The sequence below is a fragment of the Mercenaria mercenaria genome, chromosome 5 (assembly GCF_021730395.1).
Source record: "Mercenaria mercenaria strain notata chromosome 5, MADL_Memer_1, whole genome shotgun sequence".
In the NCBI taxonomy this organism is placed as follows: domain Eukaryota; kingdom Metazoa; phylum Mollusca; class Bivalvia; order Venerida; family Veneridae; genus Mercenaria; species Mercenaria mercenaria.
In genome coordinates, this window is record NC_069365.1 from 53,453,775 (window position 1) to 53,478,576 (window position 24,802).

A 24,802-nucleotide genomic window follows, 5' to 3' on the forward strand; every position below is an offset into this window, starting at 1 on the left:
CATAACTCTGGAACCCATGATGGGATCTGCCCAGTTTTCGAAAGGAACTGAGATATTATGCCAATACAAGTTGTGTGCAAGTTTGATTAAAGTTGATTGCAAAATGTGGTCTCTATCATGAGCTAAAAAAATGTTTACAGAATTTACCATATGCAAGGAAACAGTTTCTTCATAAGAATGCATTCCCAAATAAAGTCAAAACTTAATCTGTAACACTTTGGTGTCATAAATGACTGAAATCAATCTTTAGGATTTAAATAACCATTTGGGGTTTCTTGCAAATCCATGAATCACGCGAGCGATTCTCGGAAAATTTGCAGATAATTCAAATTTGGATCACACAATTTTATTTACCGTAGATACCCATGTATAATGCACAGTTTTTTTACCCACCTCTGAATCGTGGGTGCGCATTATACACAGGTATAGACTATTTTCCAACTTCAAAACAAGTTTTGCTTCCGATTTTCGCCATTTTGGTAAAGGGAAACTACTCTCGGCGCTTACTGTCTGCACTAAAACCTAAGATTGCCGTTACGTTCCGTAAAAGATCGAGCAGTTTATTTTCCTTTAAACAAAATTAATTTCATATAAATTTAAAAATATTTTGACGAAAGAAATATTAAAAATCACAAATATTATGATACTTATTAACAAGAGCTGTCGGAGGACAGCAACGCTCGACTATTTAACAGCCTTGTCGCTTGAATGCATAAGAAAGTCGAAAAAAGGGGCATAATTTGTAACAAAGTCAAAATAGGGTTATGGAACCTGCAATAGTGCTTATCACTCATGACAGTGGACAAGTGGTATGAAGTTTTCAATCCATTCCCATTAGTGGTACTGAGATACCAGCTTACTTATAAGAATTTTAACCCAAAAACTCTAAGGTTGAAAAGGGCATAATTTTAAAGCAAATGATTATTGACCCTTTGCACTGACTCATACATGAAAGTGAACTAGTGTGTGAAGTTTCAAATCCTTTTCCATTAAGTGGATAATGGATACACTACATACAAAATTAACCAAAATTTTCTATGTTGAACAAAGGGGCAAATTTGTAAAAATCAATAAAGTTTAGGGGACCGTGCTTTGGCTGTCAGATCACTGACAGTGAACAATGTGAAGTTTATCAATCCATTCCCATAGGGTACTGAGATACAGCTACATACAAACCTTAACCAAAAATTCTAAGTCGAAACAAGGGGCATATTTTGTAAAAAAACCCAAAATAGAGTTAAGGATTACCAGTGATGCAAAGTGAGTTTATCAAGTAAATAAAGTGTTTGAAGTTTCACCATTCCAAAAGTGGTTCTGATACAAGCTTACATACAAAACCTTAACAAAAATTTCTAGTCATAAATGAGGCAATAATTTGTTGTAAAAAAGCAAAACAGAGTTTGGAACCTTGCAATTAAGTCAATTTATCACATGAATAATGTGTGAAGTTCCAAATCCATTTTTCCCACAAGTGGTTGCGGATACCAAGCTTTACATCAAAAACTTAACCAAATCGGGACGCGGACGCGGACGCCACTGCGGACCGAACCATGGGCGAGTCCATAGTTCTTACTAATTCATATGAATAGTCGAGCTTATAAAAATCGAGTCTTATCTTTCACCGAGATCAAACTGTGAACAACAAAATTGATACAAGGTGACAAGGTAATTGCAGATAATTATTGGCTATTTGAAAAAGGCTATCACACTTTTTGTTATTGGTTTGAATTGAGAAGCTCATGTCATTTTGAAAGATACCATTCCGAAATATTGAAACAGTTGCTTTCTATTTATTCAAAATATTTAATTAAAAAAAAAGAAAAAACAAGAGCTGTCACTAATGGTGACAAATGCCCCTGCAGCACCTTGACCTTTGACCTGGTGACCCTAAAGTCAGTAGGGGTGGTGTACTCAATAAGTACTATCAGCATGTGAAGTTTGAAGGTCCTGGGTGAAGTGGTTTGCATGTAAAGTGCCTTCATGCAAAAAGTTAACGTTGGCCCCTGTGACCCTGACCTTTGACCTGGTGACCCCAAAGTCAGTAGGGGTGGTGTACTCAATAAGTACTATCAGCATGTGAAGTTTGAAGGTCCTGGGTGCAGTGGTTCGCAAGTAAAGTGCCTTCATGCAAAAAGTTAATGTTGGCCCCTGTGACCTTGACCTTTGACCTGGTGACCCCAAAGTCAGTAGGGGTGGTGTACTCAATAAGTACTATCAGCAAGTGAAGTTTGAAGGTCCTTGGTGCAGTGGTTTGCAAGTAAAAGGCCTTCATGCAAAAAGTTTACACTGGCCCCTGTGACCTTGACCTTTGACTTGGTGACCCCAAAGTCAGTAGGGATGGTGTACTCAATAAGTACTATCAGCAAGTGAAGTTTGAAGGTCCTGGGTGCAGTTGTTTGCAAGTAAAGTGCCTTCATGCAAAAAGTTAACGTTGGTCCCTGTGACCTTGACCTTTGACCTGGTGACCCAAAGACAAAATGGATGGTTTACTCAATAAGTACTATCAGCAGGTGAAGTTTGAAGGTCCTGGGTGCAGTGGTTCGCAAGTAAAAGGCCTTCATGCAAAAAGTTAACGTTGGCCCCTGTGACCTTGACCTTTGACCTGGTGACCCAAAGTCAGTAGGGGTGGTATACTCAATAAGTACTATCAGCAAGTGAAGTTTGAAGGTCCTGGGTGCAGTGGTTCGCGAGGTAAGTGCCTTCATGCAAAAAGTTAACATTGTGACGAACGAACAAACAAACTAACTAACGGACGGACAGTTGAAAACTAATATGCCTCCCTTCGGGGGCATAAAAACAACAAATATGATATTTTACTAGTTTTATTTTCGAGAAAACAAAAATCGATAGTACTGCGAGACTGATGCTGCTCTCCGCCGCGGAGCTAGAATTTTTTACCGGTGTCAATGTAAACTCTACTTTCGTTTTCTATCCACCTCAAAATTGTCAAAAAAATTTTTCCCCAAGGATTTTGGGCTAAAATTGGGGGTGCGCATTATACAAGGGTGCGCATTATATATGGGTATCTACGGTTAGTAAATTGTTTCCCTGAAATCGAAATAAATGTCAGGCTATTGAAACAGACCTACCCTTGTTAAATTGTAATTCGCCTTTCAATAATAGTAAACTTTCCAATTTTTATAATTCTTGTAAATGTAATAAAAAATATTTATTTAGTTTTGACCTTTACCATCAAATAAATAGGTTTTAGCTAAAGATTATTAAAATTTTAGTGTCAAATTTAGAAAGATCTTTGTTTAACAACACCTGAATTTGTTCTTTTTTTTAACAATGACGTCAAATGGCACATTGTGCAAATTGTGGAAACTGCCACTCTCTGTACTATTGCATAAATTTTGTTTAAAAAATTAAAAATAAACCTGTTTTGTTTTCTTTCTATACAAAGCATATATCAAATGTTAAAATCTGATAATAATTGAAATGAAGCAATAATTGTATTTGGAAAATTTAAAGTAATTTCCTATCATCACGGTTACAGTTTTTTAGAATGTCTACTTTAACATCATTGGTATTGTTAGAGATATCAAGGAAAAACCTTGTTATTGGTGAATCAAACACTCACTCACTGCTGCATGCATTATAATTTATTCTACACGCACATATTAAAATCTCAACATGGAATCATCTTTTTTCAACGGTTTGAATTTAAGTTCATTTTATGAATTTTCTTTAATCTGAATAAAAAAACCCTTACCCATTGGTGCCATAGCAACTAACCAGTCGGAGAGTTCATCACGTTGCCTAGCAACACGTAATGCACCATTGATATTGCCCTTCCAGATTTCTAACTGGTAGAAATAGTCCATGTTCTCATTGTTACGGTGGTGTTCTCCTGAAATAATATAAAATATATTTGTTACATGAACCCACAATAAGTCCAGCTTGAACTGATAGTATGCAGGGGTGCTCTTCTGAAATACACAGTATAGCTTAACATTTGTTATATTTATCCAAAATAAGTCAAGAAAGAAAGAAGAACTTGCTAGAAATAACACAAGTCTGTGGAGACATTCTCCTGAAATACACAATATAACATAATATGAGCCGTGCCATGAGAAAACCAACATAGTGGGTTTGCAACCAGCATGGATCCAGACCAGCCTGCGCATCCGCGCAGTCTGGCCAGGATCCATGCTGTTCGCTTTCAAAGCCTATTGTAATTAGAGAAACTGTTAGCGAACAGCATGGATCCTGACCAGACTGCACGGATGCGCAGGCTGGTCTGGATCCATGCTGGTCGCAAAGCCACTATGCTGGTTTTCCCATGGCGCGGCTCATATTACATTTATCGAGAATAAGTCCAGGAGAAACCCTGCTGAAAATAGTAGTCAGCAGTGATGTTCTTCCAAAATACATACAACAATTCATACAACAATTATCCAGAGCAAATCCAGAATAAACATTCGCTACTTTTTATCTGCTGAAGTCAATAGTCAAATTCCATCTACCATATCTCAATGGCTGAAGGAATGACCTAGGAACTCTTGCCGTTATTTCAGGCCTGGTTAATACTAGAAGTTGTTTTGACTTGCTCAAGCATCAGATGTCCATCCGAACTCAGAGGCAATCGGCAAGTGATTTTGAGTTTAATTGTTACCTTGAAGACCCAGTTATATTTATTCAGAATACACAAATAAAAGCCAAACTTATGCAACAATAAAAAATTATCATGCGAGTTCTCAGGAATAATCTTCAACAACAACAACAAACATCCACTAAAACACAATTTATCCAGAATAAAAGAACATTCTCCCATCAGCTCAAAGAAATATATGTGGCTGTGACAGTAGTTTCCCCTGAATAAGACCCATAAAACCTTCACAAAAACATACATTTACCCTGGCAGTTATCCATACATTCATCCATGCATTTATCCATGCATTTAACCAGACTACACCAACAATGAAAGCTGAACTTCTGCCTTCTCAGAAGCTTATATTAAGATTGCATTATTTCATAGCCCAATATAGAGTCCAATACAGTCAGCAGTATGGGCGGCGGTTACCGCCAAAATGAGTAAATATACGACCCATTCATTAACAAGCCAGTCAGTGCAGTGCAATTTAATGCCGTCTAGTCTAAAGTTCCATCCTGTTCAGTAGCTTTCATTCAATGCATTGTATTTAGATACCATTTAATACAAAACTTCATTTAATCAATTTAAATATGAAACGATATGTTAAAAAAGTTGTTGCGATGCACCGAAATGTGAAACCATCCGACAAGTTATGGTGCTATGCAGCCCAATGTGAAGACGTTTGATGCAACATGAGTTCATGCAGTGTAAAATGAGATGATTTATTAAAACTAGACTCCATATTGAAACCACGTTGTTTAATACAAAGCGGTGTATAAAAATTTGATGCCATGCAGTGCAATTCGAAACCGCCCGACAAATTATGGCGCCATGCAGCCCAGTGCGAAGACATTCGACGCAACCTGAGTTCATGCAGTGTAAAATGAGATGAGACATTATTAATTGACGCCGTCTAATGCGATGTATTAGATCTTGGTGCCATGCAGCGCAATGTGAAACCGTCCAACACAGCTTCTATACATGCAGTGCAAAACGGAAAGACTCACTGCAACTTGACGCCGTCTAATGCATATTGAAATTGTTTTGTGTAAAACGAAGCGGTGAATAAGTTATAGTTATCATTCAAGAAATAGGTCTGCAAAAGACTCTGCATGGTGTTGTGTTTATAGACCTCACAGGTCACAGGTATTCCGAGCATGTTAACTTACCTGACTTACCTATATGTTCCTTTATTTCAAATCGTCCAGGTTGGTTTCAGGTTTGCAAAACGTTTGTTTGTAAGTATGTATAATTGAAACAAATACATAGAAATAGGAAAAACACCATGTGCTTAAAATGGTCGGGCGATTTTCTTCGCACCTGTAAATGTACGACATGACATTTTGTTCTGCATGAAAAACCCGTGCTCATTCGGTAAACATTGTGGTGATTATCTTTCGTAATAATACGGATTCGTCAGGATATAACACAGATGTCATTTTATCACAGTTTTAGAACATCTTTGAATAACTGCAAGTTTATTCAGTTTCTTAATTTGCTACTTTGTCGTATATATGTGTTTATATAGATTTATCATTACATAATAACAAGATTGTCTGGATCACGTGATACATTAATCGCTCAATCTCTTGTACGTTTTGTCAAAATAATCTGAAAATTACATCCATTACCTCAATCTGAGTATATATCGGGGTAATATAAGAACAATAGAAAAGTACAAAAGTTTGGATAACCTTTTTTATTAACTTCGACAACTTTGTAGACATAAAGAATGATTACTCCAAATTTTGGTTGTTAAAATTCAGATTTTTTTTTTAACAAAAGCAAAATATATAAAATTGTTCTCGGGTGATAAATAGATATATAAAAAATATTAACTACATTAAAAATGTAGATATTAGCACTTTTCTAGAGATACTGAAACATTTGTGCTTTTATATTGTTATTGTATTACCCTGATCAGGGTAAGACACCCCCGATCAAGGTAATATAACACCGATAGGAAGATGTGCCCAACCTGTGTAACTATATTTACATTAGAGAAGACCAAATGCTTCAATATTTTGTCTTATAAGAAAAGCTTAGGTTCATATTTTCAATGAAGATTGATTATTATGATGACAAGTTTTATGAAGCGCGTGGTAACAATGGTGAGACCATGATTAAGATGGCATGAAGTTGCAACGAATCGTTTCCCTTTACAATGCACGTACTCATTTGTCGTTAAATGGCTTCACATTGGGCTGCATGGCATCAAATTTTTATACGCCACTCCAAATTACACAACACGGTTTCAATACGCATTAAACGGCGCCAAGTTTTAATGAATCGTTTCACTTTAGACTGCATGAACTTGTGTTGCATTAAACGTCTTCACATTGCACTGCATGGCATCAAGTTTTTATACACCGCTCTGAATTACACAAAGCGATTTCAATATTCATTACACGGCATCAAGTTGTAATAAATCATTTCATTTTACACTGCACGTACTGATGTTGCGTTAAATGGCTTCACATGGTATCATGTTTTGTCGAATAATTTCATATTATGGTGCATCACAACAAGTTTTTCAATGCATTGTTTCATGTTTAAATGGGCGTCATGAAGTTTTTTATTGCATGGTTTCAAAATACAATGCGTCGATTCCAAATTTACTGTACTGGATGAAGTTTTAGACTAGACGGCGTTGAAATACACTGCACTGACCGACTTGTTAATAGATGTATTGTATATTTACTAATTTTGGCGGTAACTGCCGCCCATACAGCTGCTTATATACTGACAAACAATTTTCGTAAGGTCAGTTAAGTATACTAAGGTTATAACTAGATCACAACCATTAATACATAACAACTCTCTTATGTTATTTTACTGCAATTTCGGCTGGTCAGTGGGTCATCAATTACTATTTTATTATCCAATTATTGTCTGTTTACTTATGCCAGGGTAGTCTACCTAACAGAGTCTCTGGATTTCTTATCAGAGTTCATTAAGTGCTTGTTCTCCACAAACAACTGACAACTTCTCCACATGGAACAGTGGAGGAGAAAGTATGAAAGTGGTAAAATATGTGGTCAAACTATCACAGAGACCAGACTTCTCTTCAACTTGAGATTAAAAAGTGTGTTGAGGTGTTGTGGGTGAGGGTTGAGGATGCTGGATGCTTTCATGTTGATCTATTTAGTTCTGAACAGTTGATTAATACAGTAGGAAGTATTTTCTTTGTTATTACCTCCCTTTATGGCACTGACAGTAAAATGTTAACATTGAAAGTATTTTCTTTTAATCATACATATCTATTTCGAAGCACTTTAGAACTTTAAAAGCCAATTATGCCTTGATGAAAAGGTGCTGCACAAATAAAATATGCAAATGAGGCTATAATCATATGTTAAATTTCTCTAAGCTTTTATCTTTGGTAGCATTTGAAACTGATTGGCATAAATACCATAAGTACATAACCAGTTAACTTTTATCAAATCTAGCATTTTTAATTACTTCCCTTTAATTATTCATAACGGTTTTAAAAACATCTAATTCTTATATATATGATTTTACAACTATTAAGAGCATGTGCATATCTCTACAAATGTACACAAATTGGTTTATTTAATGAAGCAGCACTCTTCAATATGTGCTATTCTAGGCATAATTTTGTATTAAGTGTTTGTATAAATAGTAACATCGGAAGTCAACATCATAAAACCCATTTCTCTTTATATTAGACAGCAGTGCATGATGAATGTGTTTTTGCATGTTTTCATCATATTTTCATCCTTAATTGATCCGGAATAAAGCAACTTTTGTAGAAAAAAATATAATAATAACACCTTTCTTCATGATGTAAAAAACACCCACATTTGTCCAATAAATGTCATACATCTATTTTAACTTTAATTTGTTCCTATTAAAGCAACCTGCTGTTTCTATAAAAACTGTTACATACAGGTGGTATAAAAACCCATGCAAAACTCATGCAAGCACCTGCTGATGTTAGTATGTTTTACACACAGGTTTATCTCTTAAATTACCCAAGCATGTCAGGTGATGCAGGAGAGCAGTATCTGTTTTGGTTTTAGCCAGATCATCTGCCAGTTTCTCACCATAGATTTATGAATTTTCTTATTAAATTGAACACTAGCAAACAAAAAAAATCCTCCAAATTTCCTGCAGATAAGCAGAGGGTATGTAAAGAACAAGAGTGCCATAGCAGTCCTATGTCGCTCATATGACCTTGACTGTTTGACCTGGAATATAATTATGTATGACACACTGAATCATGAATGGTGACAACTGTGTTTAGTATATTATTAAACTAAGGGACCCTAACATGGGTCATATGCCCCCATTTGAAAACAAAAGGGCCATGCTTAAATTTTTTTTTGTTTTCTATTTTTAGCTCTCATCGGCCCCTAAAAGGGGCCATCTTGAGATCTTCTTCGTGTGATTTAAACCAGACCTAGTTGGTGTGCACACATTATCTGGCTATACTGATAATCTTATTAGATTTTTTCATATAATTTCTTCTTAATTCTCAGAACATTACTGTCTTAGCTTTGATTTGAGCAGCCCAATGTGGTTCTCAGGGGCGATCTATCCCTGTTGAGCTGTAGTTCATGAACTGATGAGCATTCATGAACTGTTCACGAACTGTTCATGAACATTCCTGAACCATTCGTGAACAATGCGATGAATGTTCCTCAAAAAGTTTGTGAACTGTTCACGAACCAAAAGTTCATGAATTGTTCATGAAACTATTCCTGAAAAAGTTCACCAACTGTCTGTGAACCTAAAGTTCAAGAATTATTCATGAACTGGTTCTTCAAAAATTTCACCTTTGGTGCATGATTTTAAGTTCACAAATAGTTCAGTAATCAAACAAGTGACTTCATTCAGAACTCCAGTGCAGTATTTGATTTTATTTCAATTATGCTGATGGTTCATGAACCTGAATACACTGTTCATGAACTTCAAATTAATGAATTGATCAATCAAGTCTGAAATTCATAAAATCCATAAAACAAGATCCATTTACTTGTAAAAGCTTCTAGTATTTACAGCTGAAGGCTAATACCAGAGTTACTGATAACATACATATGACTAGGAATGTTACTACATGTATTTTGTATTTTATGTTGTCTGCAATTTGTACAAAATTTTGATTAAACATATTGGGGATAGCTAACAGAAGTTTCATCATTATTTGGCAATTTAGAAAATTCCACTGGAAAAGAATAATGGTGTACACTGATACCTGGTTGGTGAATTTATTGATGTCTTTCATTTCATACCAGAAATCCTGGAAATATTCATGAACTTGTTTAAGAATGAATCAAGATTTTCTCATGAATGTCAATATACCTATAGAATTCAAGAAAAATTCTTGAAAAAAAAAATGATGAACTTTTTATGAGCAGTTTAAGAATATTAAATTCTTAAAACATTCTTGATGTGTTCTTAAGAAAAAGTCATCTAAGATTCAATAAAAGTACTAAAAATTCAAAACCTTTTTCTAGTTCAGTACCAGTTCTTGAACCCAATTAGAGGAGTTTCTGAACTGTTCATGAATGTTCATGAACATTAAATTTATGTCACATGATCAGTTTCCATTATTTTGTTGCATGCTGGGAAATTTTTTGCACATGTGTTTCAGCAATTTTTTAGAAGTTTGTGCAGCAAATGAGAAGAAAATATTTATCATACTACAGTAAAGAATGGTTTAAAATGAACATGAGTATACTGATTATCAAATAAGTAATTATGGTGTTGTCATAAATTGTTCATTTTAAAAAATATAAATCCTTTTAAAATGTCACATGTTTTCACGACCCTGAAACAAAGCTAGTATCTAATTTGAATGTCAATCTTGAGATTAAAGAAAATTAGACCGTCTAGCAACTAAATTTCGGATAAAATTTCACTTGGGATTTTGTTGTTTTTTCCGCTTTTTATACTTTGGAATTTAAAGACCTTTTTCAGTGTCGTATGAGGGCTTAATAATTTTTAAATGCAAAATGGACACAATCGGATGTCCTTGGATTTAATCACAGGTTTAAACAGTACAAAGTGTTCTCAAGTCACTGACCTGAGAAAGCCTGCTTTTCTCAAACAGACTTTATCAGGCAGTTGCTATAGTAACGTCACTATTGTCAAAAACACTGTTTCTAATTCAGCTGGGTTCATCAACTTTCCATTTATCTTGTTACTTTCAGTTCATGAACCTCTGGTTCATGAACTATATATGGTTCATCAACTTGATGAATAGTTGATGCCGCAAAAAGTCCCATTTGTAGTTGATGAACTGTTCATGAATAGTTCACGAATAGTTCAAGAATTATTCATGAACTGTTCATCAAGTTCACGAATTTCTGGTTCATCAAATTCATGAAACTATCAATTCATGAACTTTGATGAACACATCCAGTTCATGAATTTGACGAACCAGTCTAGTTCATGAACTTGATGAACCGCGCCAAGTTCATGAATTTTTGATGCCGTAAAAAGTCCCATTTGTAGTTCACTAACTTTCGTGAACTATTCGTGAACAAAGTTCTGGAATAGTTCAAGGATTATTCATGAACTGTTCATGAATTTCTCAACAGGGAATTGTATGAAAAGAATTGGAACCACTGCCTTACCCTTGCATGATCGTAAGAGGCGACTAATAGGGTCTCAACACTTGGTTTTGCTGAAACTCTGTGATTCCAGCAGGTATGCAAATTTTGATTCCATACCGCATGTTTTTATTTCGATGTAAATGAGATGTGAAACCAAAATTTGTAGTCCTGTTTGGTGCCATATAACCTATACTGTGTTGGTGTGCCGTAAAACCCAAATAAATAAATAAATTGATTTGAGCAGCAAAGGGACATAACTTATTGATATCTGAATGACATTGAGAAGTAAAGGGACATAACTTATAGATAACTGATTTTCACTGAGAGCTTACCCATGAATGGCACTGAGAAGCAAAGGGACATAACTGATAGATATCTGAAGGCCAGCAGAGTTTAGTATTTCCTGTGCTTCAAAACAGGGCCTTGCTTTATTTATTAAGGTGCACGTCATCCAAATAGGCTTTCAACTGCAGCAATAACCTTGAAAAATCATTTCTATTATATTATTACTAGATTGTGGGTCATTAATGACTGCAAAAGTAAGTTGTAAAATGCATGACAGAATGCAATTTATAATCTAAAAACTGCACTGAGTCTGGAATTCATTTAATAGCACTGACAAGCAAGAAAACAGCTGGCAGTGTTTTAATTAGATATGTTGATTTCGGTTTTTACTATGAAATAACACAGTAGAGGTTACATGACACCAAACAGGGCTAAAACAACCGAGTTTAAGGTAGTTCTGCACGTTTGATAAACCGGAAGTATTGGCGTACGTAACAATGTCAATTATCCGCAAAAAAAGCCCGGACTCTGTTTACCAAAAAGAAAATAATTTTAATATGAACAAATGGCAACTAGAAAATGCTTTTGTAAAAAAGCGCATGTCTCCCCCAATGCAAAGTCCTATAGGCAAGAAGTCAATAGGGGTCAGGAGCAAAAATCAAAGAGACACTGATGGTTGGCTGCAATAGGGATCATCTACTTGGCATGTCCAGTCATCCCGATAAATTTCAAAACTCTTGGCCTAGTGGTTCTCCAGTCACTGTTCAGGCTCCTGTGACCTTGACCTTTGATCAAGTGACCTCAAAATAAATAGGGGTCATCTACTCTGCATGTCCAATCATCCTATTAAGTTTCAACATCGTAGGTCAAGTGGTTCTCAAGTTATTTCCAAAAAATGATTTTACATGAACAGGCCACTGTGACCTTGACCTTTAACAGACTGACCCCAAAATCAATAGGTGTCATCTACTCTGCATGTTCAATCATCCTATGAAGTTTCAACATTCTGGGTCAAGTGGTTCTCAAGTTATTGATCAGAACTGGTTATCAATGTTCGGGCCCCTGTGACCTTGACCTTTCACAGAGTGACCCCAAAATCGATAGGGGTCATCTACTCTTCATGACCAATCATCCTATGAAGTTTCAACATTCTGGGTCAAGTGGTTCTCTAGTTATTGATCGGAAATGGTTTTCCATGTTCAGGCCCCTGTGACCTTGACCTTTGACGGAGTGACCCCAAAATCAATAGGGGTCATCTACTCTTCATGACCAATCATCCTATGAAGTTTCAACATTCTGGGTCAAGTGGTTCTCTAGTTATTGATCGGAAATGGTTTTCAATGTTCAGGCCCCTGTGACCTTGACCTTTGACGGAGTGACCCCAAAATCAATAGGGGTCATCTACTCTTCATGACCAATCATCCTATGAAGTTTCAACATTCTGGGTCAAGTGGTTCTCTAGTTATAGATCGGAAATGGTTTTCAATGTTCAGGCCCCTGTGACCTTGACCTTTGACGGAGTGACCCCAAAAACAATAGGGGTCGTCTACTCAGCAGCCCTACAACCCTATGAAGTTTGAAGGTTCTAGGTCAAATGGTTCTCCAGTTATTGCTCGGAAATGAAGAGTGACGTACGGACGGACGGACGGACAGGGCAAAAACAATATGTCTCCTTGGGGAGACATAATTATCACAAGAGCACCACCTTGCAGGTGCAGGCGCTCATCTGATTTTTTTGTCTCTGTTTAATCACCACCTTGCAGGTGCAGGCTCTCATCTGATTTTTTTGTCTCTGTTTAATATTTTCTAAGTCCAAAAGGGGCCATAATTCTTGCAAAAGGCAGGATGGAGTTATGTTTCTTGCTGTACAGAGTCAGCTATTGATGGTGAACAAATGTTGCAAGTTTCAAAGCAATAGCTTTGATAGTTTAGGAGAAAAGCTGACCTAAACATAAAACGTAACCAAGCAACGCCAATGCTGAAGCTGGCCGACGCCGATCAAGTGATCACAATAACTCATCATTTTTTTTCCAAAATTCAGATGAGCTAAAAATGGCAATCCTGTAACTGTCTTTCTACAGAGAAAATATGATATTAAAAAATTTGACATGTTAAAGAATTTTAAATATCTCTTAAAATCAGCTTGTAATGTACGGATCTCTTTAATCATGGGCAGATATTTCAAAAACAAGCACAGAAATCTATACATTTTATTTATCATAGATAGACCATATGAATATTTACAACTATCAGAAGTTAAATTTCATTACAATCTCCGTTGTAGAAATATTTCTATTCATGAAAATGTTATCAAAATTTTCCCTTAGCCGCAAATTATGAAAACTTGTCTGAGTTCACAATTTTTTCAGATCAGTCTAGCAAAAAATCAAGCACATGACCATATCTTTTTCAATTGCTAATTATTTTTTTGTAAGTACTTTATATATATTGTTCTAAAGTTTTGAAAAAAATCATGATTTAATCAAATTCAACATTGTTGAAATAATTTTGATCGGAACATGAAGAACTACCTTAATATCTCATTAACATAGAAAGTATGGAATCAAATCTGTTTTATTTCAGTCATGATAATTTAATGGTTCCACTTATGAAGCTGGCCCAACACTTAATTAATTTTGATTTACTTTTTTTTAATACTGTTCATTTATAACAAAGCATGAAAATATATGACTTGGAAATTCCCATCTTTTCAATAGAACTATGATTTGTAAAAACAAAAATGAAACTTTAACATTAAACTTGCAATAACTGAGAAAATTCAAAACATTATACAAATTAGGTGCTTTAGTTGCTTTAATTTTCTATGAGCACAAACAATAAATGAGCCGTGCCATGGGAAAACCAACATAGTGGCTTTGCGACCAGCATGGATCCAGACCAGCCTGCGCATCCGCGCAGTCTGGTCAGGATCCATGCTGTTCGCTAACAGTTTCTCCAATTCCAACAGGCTTTAAAAGCGAACAGCATGGAGCCTGACCAGACTGCGCGGATGCGCAGGCTGGTCTGGATCCATGCTGGTCGCAAACCCAGTATGTTGGTTTTCCCATGGCACGGCTCAAATTTTGTTTGCAAGATTGTCTGTACTCTTTCAGACATTATCCCAAAATGACTTTATTGTACTTGTTGCTGTGTAAAGGTAAGTAAGCACTTGAAACTTTACAGTAAGTGCAGACATCTTGACCTTGACCAGGTAAACAACACTTATCTTAAACCTGACGCAAGAAAGAAGCATAAGAGAGACTAAAACAAAGATAAAATGCTCTGAGCCTGAAAAAATAGTAAATCATCTTTTGTGTTTAAATGCTTGATTTTTACATAGGGAATAATACATCCAAGTGATTTTGTAGTTTAATACTAGATGCCCACGGGCCACATGTTGAGCCCGCCAGCTGTCAAAAGGACTAACATTTATGATGCTATTATTAAATGGCGGCGGCAGAACTGATTGTGACAAACATTTCTGCCAAGTTATTTAAGAACATCTTCATCCATGGCTAAGATCAGCCCAGACAAGAGAAATTGCATCAACTTTTGACCTTTGACCCCTAAGTGTGACCTTAACCTTTCAACTACTTATGCCTGACAGACTGTCACACTGAGGCAAACAATTGTGCCAAGTTATTTAATAAACCCTCAATCCATGGCTGAGTTACAGCCCGGACAAGGAAAACTGCACCAAGTTTTGACCTTTGACCTCCAAGTATGACCTTGACCTTTAAGCTACCAATCTGGTTGTTGCTCATGCTATATCATCTTATCAAGGCAAACATTTGTGCCAAAGTATTTAAGAATCTCTCAATCCATGGCCGAGTTACTGCCCAGACAAGCAAAACAGCACAGAATTTTGACCTTTGACCCCAAAGTATGACCTTGACCGTTAAGCTACCAATCTGGTTCTTGCACGCAACACATCATGTCACTCAGGCAAATATGTGTGCCAAGTTATTTAAGAATCCCTTGATCCATGGATAAGCTACAGTTCGGACAAACTCGGATGGCGGGACACACGAAGGGATGCATATACACCATACCGCCATCATGTGACAACTATGTCGAGTTCACCACAAGTGGGCTTGACAAAAATTACAGTTTGGATTTCAGATCCTAAGGAATAATATCAAAAGGGTGCAGCGAGCGATTTAATAATACTCACCTGAATGACAATCAATGGTTTTATTCACAGATAAAATCACCTCTTGAGATGTACTATTTTGATTCTAACATGATATCAAGGATTGCTATCTACATCCTCGACGACATCTATCAAATTATTTTCAAGTTACGTGTTGTATCCAAGCACACTGTATGTGATATACAAACTAATTTTATTGCATAATAACGTTACAGTTTCATGTTGTGGTTTAAGAGACACCTCATTGCTTCTTCAATATGAGAAAAAAAAAAAATCACAGTTTTTCGAGTAATTCAAGGGCAATAATCCAAGAGTGCCTGGGCGATTTTGGTGGTTATCCAACTTGGTTGAGATATTATGACAACAAACATTGTCAGCAAGTTTGGTGAAGATCGGATGAAAACTGTTCGACTTAGAGAGCAGACAAGGCTATATTCGCAGTTTTTCAAGTAATTGAAGGGCCATAATCCATGAGTGCCTGGGGGGATTTTGTGTGGTTAACAAACTTGGCCGAGCAATTATAATGCCCACAAACATTGTCAGCAAGTCTGGATGAAAACTGTTCAACTAAGAGAGCAGACATGCTTTGGACGCCGACCACCCGCCACGGGTGTTCACATAATACGCCCCGCTCTTTCAGAGATGGGAGTATAAAAAAAGTATTTTTTAATGCTTGGTGCACATTCCAATAAAACAATGAAAGAATATATTTGTAACTGACAATTATGCTAAAAAAAGAAAGCAACAAAAATGATAAATTATGTTCCATTTCTTGGAATAATTACATTCTTATCTGAAACTTCATACTTCAATAATGTCTGTCAAACACAAACTGTATAACTTATTGATCCAAAATAATACTTTAAATCATTACCTAAAATATAAAAGTATATCAAGTTCTATTGATCAATGTTTTATTTTCTGTATGATTTCAAAATCAATTCCTTTTATTTTATTTCAAATCAATTACAAATTTCGCCTTGAAACCAACACAAAAAGTTCAGAGGAAAAGGTTTGTGGAATATCTGGTACAATAATACAACTACAGTGAATGCAAACAGCAACATTACTTAGATCTATATTAACTACTAAATAATATTTATATAAAAGCCTATGCTTATATCATTAGATTTTTGGATAAACACTGACATAAATGATTATATTAAATTTAAAAGTTAAACCTGATTATGATACTGCATTTCTCTTTTTAGTAGTATCGTAAAATAAATATTTATCTGTAATTGTAATAAAACAACTGAGTAATTGTAATTATAAAACTGGTATTACCTGATTTTTTATTATTAAATTCCAATTACCATAAAAATAGCATTTTCATATAGTAGCTGTATTACCAGTATACTACTTTGTTTTGTTTATGTTCCATATCGTAAGTCATTAGTTATGCAAGTCTCACCATGCTGTATGTGCCAAATTGACCCTGATAGGGTCATATATCTTTAACTACAACATAAACCTCTGATTACAGTCTGATAAAACTAATACACAATTTACCTTGACCCAGATCGAAGATAAACATGTCTATTTCATGTGGTCTATTTCATGTGGGGAAATACGTTTTTGTGTATACATTGTTTTATATCAATGAAATCAAATACTGCAATACAAATATAAACATAATGCATAATATAACATATAATATAACATATGATGTTATCTTAATACTAGAAAATCAATTTATGAAATAAGAGATCTTTAAATAGATTTGAGCCGTGCCATGGGAAAACCAACATAGTGGCTTTGTGACCAGCATGGATCCAGACCAGCCTGCGCATCCGCGCAGTCTGGTTAGGATCCATGCTGTTCACTAACGGTTTCTCTAATTGTAATAGGCTTTGAAAGCGAACAGCATGGATCTTGACCAGCCTGCGCGGATGCGCAGGCTGGTCTGGATCCATGCTGGTCGCAAAGCCACTATGTTGGTTTTCTCATGGCACGGCTCATTTATTCTTAAATTAGGCTTGCATTAAACCTAGCACTCAGTATTATGTTATTTCATCATACAGATTTATATATTATGTATGTCAAGGAACTCTGCCAAACTAAAAACATCTGCAACAATTATTTGTTTATGAACTTTATGTACTAATAAGCTTTGATAATGTGGCAGTTGAGTCCAATAAGTCCAGGGATGTTCAAAGATAATCCCTCATAGATCTATTGTAAAGCAAATATTGGATTTACCTGTATTGGAAAATATTCAGTGTCGTTTGGATTTAGGTCAACTGCCACATTATCAAAGTTTATTAGTACTATCCCTTTTATACCATATGACTGTAATTAAGCTAGCTGAACCTAATCCTTGATACAAGTTTAAAGTGACATCATTCCCCAAAAAAATTGAAAAAAAAAAAAACAACAACAAAAAAACTTATTCATATTTGATTTTCTTGCTGAAATATTGTGTTTAATATATTTGATGACCTCCCTTTATAAGGTTTAACCACACTTACCACTTCTGATAACCTCCCTTTGATAACCTCATTGTAACTATTAATTTTAATTACCTCCCTTTTCTAGGTGCAACACAATCATTATTTCCACCTGTGTCTGATTATAAAGTCCAAACTGCCTACCTTTATTAGGTCTAACTTGTTAATCTAAAGCCCTACTGCATTTATCTCCCTTTATTAATCCAGATTATAATCAATTTTCAGATTCCTTTCCTCTGGCTTGTTTGACTAAATATACCCTTTTCCAGCAGTCTGTTTATACTTAATAACTACAGATATCAAAACCAATGATATCTACCTGTTTCACTGAATTAAAACACCTGAGCAGATGTGTTTAAATCTAGGACTTTTTTATTAGGCTTTGACCTGTTGTTCAAAATAGAATCTTTTTAAGCTGGCAACTTTTATCTGCTTCATCAAATCGCTACCAGGCAGATTTCTTTCCAAGTTTTTTCAGCCATTATTCAGAAACAAGGTAAGTTTTATGTCATAGATAACGTAATAAGATGATGTTCAGTATGTATGCAAACCTTGGCTTAAAACGTACCATCTTATTTTAATCCTTACCCTGCTAAATTTCTAAAATGAATTTGTCAATCTTTCAAGCTTGGCAGTGCCATTAACTGTTAAAAGGGGTGTTTACCAAAAAGATACTGACTGGCGAACTTTGCAGATATAATATGTGCAGGCTGATCATGATCTACACTGGTCAGTCGTGTCCAGCATGATAAGAGTTAAAATCTCAATGTTAACTGACCAAGAAATCTTGTTCTTAACTTTTGTCATGGTTTCATACACCCTAAGTTACAAATAAAGGGTCTGCCATTATAACTGTCCTTATCCCCCTTCCCCAATCCCGATCCTCACCCGATGCAACCCCAATATGTCCATAATCATGTTATTATGTAGCTGAAGTCATTATCTAGATGCTGGCTGGAAGATTGTCCAGGCCTTCTGGCATCGATTTATAGCCCTCAAATTAGTAGAACCTTCATACTGTTCATGCACATGTATTCTAGAAAAAGACAAAAACAGTTAATGAACTGCCATTCAAACATTCATAATTCCACACATAAAACAAGAGCTGTCAGAGGACAGCAAAGCTTGACTATTCAACAGCCTTATCAACTGAATGAATATAAGTCGAAAAAGGGGCATAATTTTGTAAAAATGGAACCTGTATAATGCAGCAAGCTCATCACAGTGGAAAAGTGTGTGAAGTTTCAATCCATACCCATTAGTGGGTACTGAGATACCAACTTACATACAAAAACTTAACCAATAATTGCCAAGTCAAAAAAGAGGCATAATGTTGTGAAAATGCAAAACAGAGTTATGGAACCTGTGCTGTGTAAGTCAGTTTATCACAGTAAATCAGTATGTGAAGTTTCAATCCATTCCAACAAGTGGTTATTGAGACACCAGCTAACATACAAAAACTAAACCAGGGCCGATGCAAGGGTGAGCCCAATAGCTCTACCTATTCTTTGAATTGTCATTTAGCTAATAACTTGACCACATTCAAGTGCAGTCCAGCACCTCAGTCCTTAGGCATGAGAGACCAAAGACATTTCCACAAAATGCAGGAATCATTTAATTTATTTTTTATTTTTGTTAGGTTTAACGTTGCACCGACACAATTTTAGGTCATATGGAGACTTTCCAGCTTTGATGATGGAGGAAGACCCACGAGGTGCCCCTCCGTGCATTATTTCATTACGAGCGGGCACCTGGGTAGGTTACGACCGACATTCCGTAAGCCAGCTAGATGGCTTCCCCACATGAAGAATTCAATGCCCCGAGTGAGGCTCAAACCTACATGGAGGGATCATTTGGTCTTGTTACTCATACAATATCAAGACCTCATTTCTTTATTCAATAAAACTTCTCTGAATATAAGTCCTTATGCAATTCAACAGATTTTATGCCACTACAGTAGACAAAATATTCTGTGTATCAAGTTACTTTTTGATTACCGACTGCAAAATTTAATACCATTTGGCTATGAAATTAATCTCATGTAAGAGAAGCAAAGAGAAATTATTCTATTGTTAATTTTAAGTTCAGACAGAAATAAATCATATTTACCATATAGCTGTCTTCAAATTATGATTAAATATAATTCTAACATGACCAGCTAATAACCTACATACTTTTGCAACTTTAAACCGACCTTGAACTTTGCTGCGCGCGCACCATGTTTTGGCCAAATGCTGCGGCGTAGCACGTAGTTATAATTTACGCTTGATGAAAATACTCCTCTGATTCTCATCTAACGCTATTTTAAGTTAGTCGTGTTAGAATCGAAATAATAAGTATCTAAATAAGGTTTATCGTAGAATAACCCGAGTTTGGAGTTCTTAGGTGTAGAAATAGATCACGAAGACCGAATTTTGATACTTATTATTTCTTAACTGAATTTCACCAAATTACGCTCTATGTTATTAGTAGTTGAACTGTATTTTCAAATCTCAAAGTTGAGAAATGGGACAAGCTTTAGTCTAGTATAAATAAATCAAATATCAATTAATCAAACTATTCATTAAAAAAAAAAAAAAATTACTTAAAGTTCCAAACAGATAAAACAGCCAAATATTCAATGGTAAGAAAATAGAACACATGAACTTATACAATTAGAGCCATAAAGGGAGGTAATCATTAACAATAGATTCAATACCATTTCATACTATGTTCATCAATATTAAACATTTCAGCAGATACATGAGTAAACAATTATCCACAATAGGATTTAACAAACAAGAGTGGCAGACTGTCACAAAATACGCCTGTCATCGAACTTGGCCTAATTCAAGGGCCATAATGCAAGAGAGCCTGGGGCAATTTTGCTGGTTATCAAGCATGGCCGAGATATTATGCCCACAAACATTGTCAGCAAGTTTGGTGAAGATCGGATGAAAACTTTTCGACTTAGAGAGCGGATAAGGCTAAATTTGCAGATTTTGAGTAATTCAAGGGCCATAATCCAAGAGTGTCTGGGGCGATTTGGCTGGTTATCGAACTTGGACAAGATATTACGCCCAAAAACATTGTCACAAAGTTTGGAGAAGATGGGATGAAAACTGTTTGACTTAGAGAGCGGACAAGGCTAAATTCGCAGTTTTTCGAGTAATTCAAGGGCCATATTCCAAGAGTGCCTGGGGCGATTTGGCTGGTTATCGAACTTGGCCGAGATATTATGGCCATAAACATTGTCACCAAATTTGGTGAAGATGGATGAAAACTATTTGACATAGAGGGCGGACAAGGTTAAATTTGCAGATTTTGAGTAATTCAAGGGCCATAACCCAAGAGTGCCTGGGGCGATTTTACTGGTTATCGAACTTGGCTGAGATATTATGCCCACAAACATTGTCACCAATTTGGTGAAGATCGGATGAAAACTGTTCGACTTAGAGAGCGGACATGCTTTTGGACGCTGCCCGCCTGCCACAGGTGTTCACATAATACGCCCCGTTCTTTCAGAGATGGGCGTATAAAAATAGACATATTTTATGGTCATAAGGTTTTTTTTGGAGGCAACTGGAGTGGGGGGGTGGGGGCCGGGGGAGTTTAATGCTGTTTTTCAACAGTATTTCAGTTATATAATGGTGGGAAGTTTAAACCTTACCAGTGTTCCTGGATTCTGTATCAGTACAGACCTGTTTTCCAAAAGTAACTGTGAACTTCCCCACATGAATCAGAGGTGGAGGAGGAATGATTTCAGACACAATGTCTTTTATTAATTCGTCATGGAGAACATACGGCCCGCCCGAGGATCAATCTCACGACCCCGCGATCCATAGCTCTTGTATTCCTATTATAAGTGGTTACTGTCAGATACCTGCTTATAAATAACAAGAGGGCCATGAAGGCCCTGTATCGCTCACCTGACCTATTGACCTAAAGATCATCAAGATCAACATTCTGACCAAGTTTCATTAAGATATGGTCATAAATGTAGCCTCTAAAGTGTTAACTAGCTTTTCCTTTGATTTGACCCAGTGACCTAGTTTTTGCCCCCACATGACCCAGATTCTAACTTGACCTAAAGATCATCAAGATTAACATTCTGATTAAGTTTCATGAAGATACAGTCATAAATCTGGCCTCTAGAGTCTTAACAAGCTTTTCCTTTGATTTGACCTAGTGACCTAGTTTTTTAACACACCTGACCCAGATTTAAACTTGACCTATAGATCATCAAGATTAACATTCTGACCAAGTTTCATTAAGATATGGTCATAAATGTGGCCTCTAAAGTGTTAACTAACTATTCCTTTTATTTGACCCCCGTGACCTAGTTTTTGACCCGACATGACCCAGATTCGAACTTGACCTAAAGACCATCAAGTTTAACATTCTGACTAAGTTTCATGAAGATATAGTCAAAAATGTGGCCTCTAGAGTGTTAACAAGCTTTTCCTTTGATATGACCTAGTGACCTAGTTTTTGACTCCATCTGACCCAGATTTAAACTTGACCTAAAGATTATCAAGATTAACATTCTGACCAAGTTTCATTAAGATATGGTCATAAACGTGGCCTCTACAGTGTTAATTAGCTTTTCCTTTGATTTGACCCGGTGACCTAGTTTTTGACCCGACATGACCCAGATTCAAAATTGCCCTAAAGATCATCAAGTTTAACATTCTGACTAAGTTTCATGAAGATATAGTCATAAATGTGGCCTCTAGAGTGTTAACAAGCTTTTCCTTTGATATGACCTAGTGACCTAGTTTTTGACCCCACCTAACCCAGATTTGAACTTGAGCTATAGATCATCAAGATTTGACCAAGTTTCATTAAGGTATGGTCATAAATGTGGCCTCTAGTGTAAACTAGCTTTTCATTTGATTTGGCTTGGTGACCTAGTTTTTTATCCTACATGACCCAGATTCAAACTGGACCTTACGATCATCAATATTAACAATCTGACCAAGTTTCATGAAGATACAGTCATAAAAGCGGCTTCAACAGTGTTAACAAGCTTTTCCTTTGATTTGACCTGGTGACCTAGTTTATGATCCCAGATAACCAAATATCGAACTCGTCCAAGATTTTATTAAGGGTAACATTCTGACCAAGTTTCATTAAGATTGGGCCAAAAATGTGACCTCTAGAGTGTTTAACAAGCTTTTTCTTTGATTTGACCTGGTGACCTAGTTTTTGACCCCAGATGACCCAATATCGAACTCGTCCAAGATTTTATTGAGGGTAACATCCTGACCAAGTTTCATTAAGATTGGGCCAAAATTGTGACCTCTAGAGTGTTAACAAGCTTTTCCTTTGATTTGACCTGATGACCTAGTTTTTGACCCCAGATGACTTAATATCGAACTCGTCCAAGATTTTATTGAGGGTAACATTCTGACCAAGTTTCATTAAGATTGGGCCAAAAATGTGACCTCTAGAGTGTTAACAAGCTTTTCCTTTGATTTGACCTGATGACCTAGTTTTTGACCCCAGATGACCCAATATCGAACTCGTCCAAGATTTTATTGCGGGTAACATTCTGACCAAGTTTCATTAAGATTGGGTCAAAAATGTGACCTCTAGAGTGTTAACAGTCAAATTGTTGACGACGGACGGACGGACGGACGGACGGACGACGGACGACGACGGACGCCGGACACAGGGTGATCACTAAAGCTCACCTTTGAGCACTTCGTGCTCAGGTGAGCTAAAAACTTAACCAAATCCAAACGTGGATGCCAATGAATTTGTGCAAACATTGACAAATAGGCAAGTACAGAAGCTCTATCTCAAGCTAAGACAAGAGCACCGCCTTGCGGGTGCTGACGCTCATCTGATTTTTTTTGTGCAATAGAAATATTGTCCTACCCATGATTTTCTAAGTCTAAAAAGGGCCATCATTCTTGCAAAAAGCAGGATAGAATTATGTTTCTTGATGTACAGTGTCCACTAATGATGGTGAAAAACTGTTGCAAGTTTTAAAGCAATAGCTTTGATAGTTTATGAGAAAAGTTGACTTAAACATAATACTCAACCATGAAAATGATTTTCTAAGTCCAAAAGGGGCAATAATTATTGCAAAAAGCAGGATGGAGTTATGTTGCTTGCTGTACAGGGTCAGCTTATGATGGTGAACAAGTGTTGCAAGTTTCAAAGCAATAGCTTGATAGTTTAAGAGAAAAAGTTGACCTAAACATAAAACTTAACCAAGAAATCTGATATTTTCTAAGTCCAAAAGGGGCCATAAATCTTGCAAAAAGCAGGACGGAGTTATGTTTCTTGCTGTACAGGGTCAACTTATGATGGTGAACAAGTGTTGCAAGTTTTAAAGCAATAGCTTTGATAGTTTAGGATAAAAGCTGACCTAAACATAAAACTTAACCAAGGAAACTGATTTTCTAAGTCCAAAAGGGGCAATAAATCTTGCAAAAAGCAAGATGGAGTTATGTTTCTTGATGTACAGGGTCTGCTTATGATGGTGAACAAGTATTCCAAGTTTCAAAGCAATAGCTTTGATAGTTTAGGAGAAAAGTTGACCTAAACATAAAACTTAACCAAGAAATCTGATATTTTCTAAGTACAAAAGGGGCCAAAAATCTTGCAAAAAGCAAGATGGAGTTATGTTTCTTGCTATACAGGGTCAGCTTATGATGGTGAACAAGTATCCCAAGTTTCAAAGCAATAGCTTTGATAGTTTAGGAGAAAAGCTGACCTAAACATAAAACTTAACCAGGCAACGCCG

The 24,802-nt window shown here is 36.1% G+C and overlaps 1 protein-coding gene across 1 annotated transcript in view; it reads right to left on the minus strand.

The window, feature by feature from the left end:
- The window catches only part of LOC123558413 (gem-associated protein 5-like), a 262,358-nt gene that overhangs the window by 67,363 nt on the left and 170,193 nt on the right, over positions 1–24,802 (minus strand). Inside the window, exon 19 of the mRNA XM_053543581.1 lies at positions 3,716–3,853. Coding sequence (XP_053399556.1) covers positions 3,716–3,853 — 138 coding nt within the window. The remainder of the gene's footprint in view (positions 1–3,715; positions 3,854–24,802) is intronic.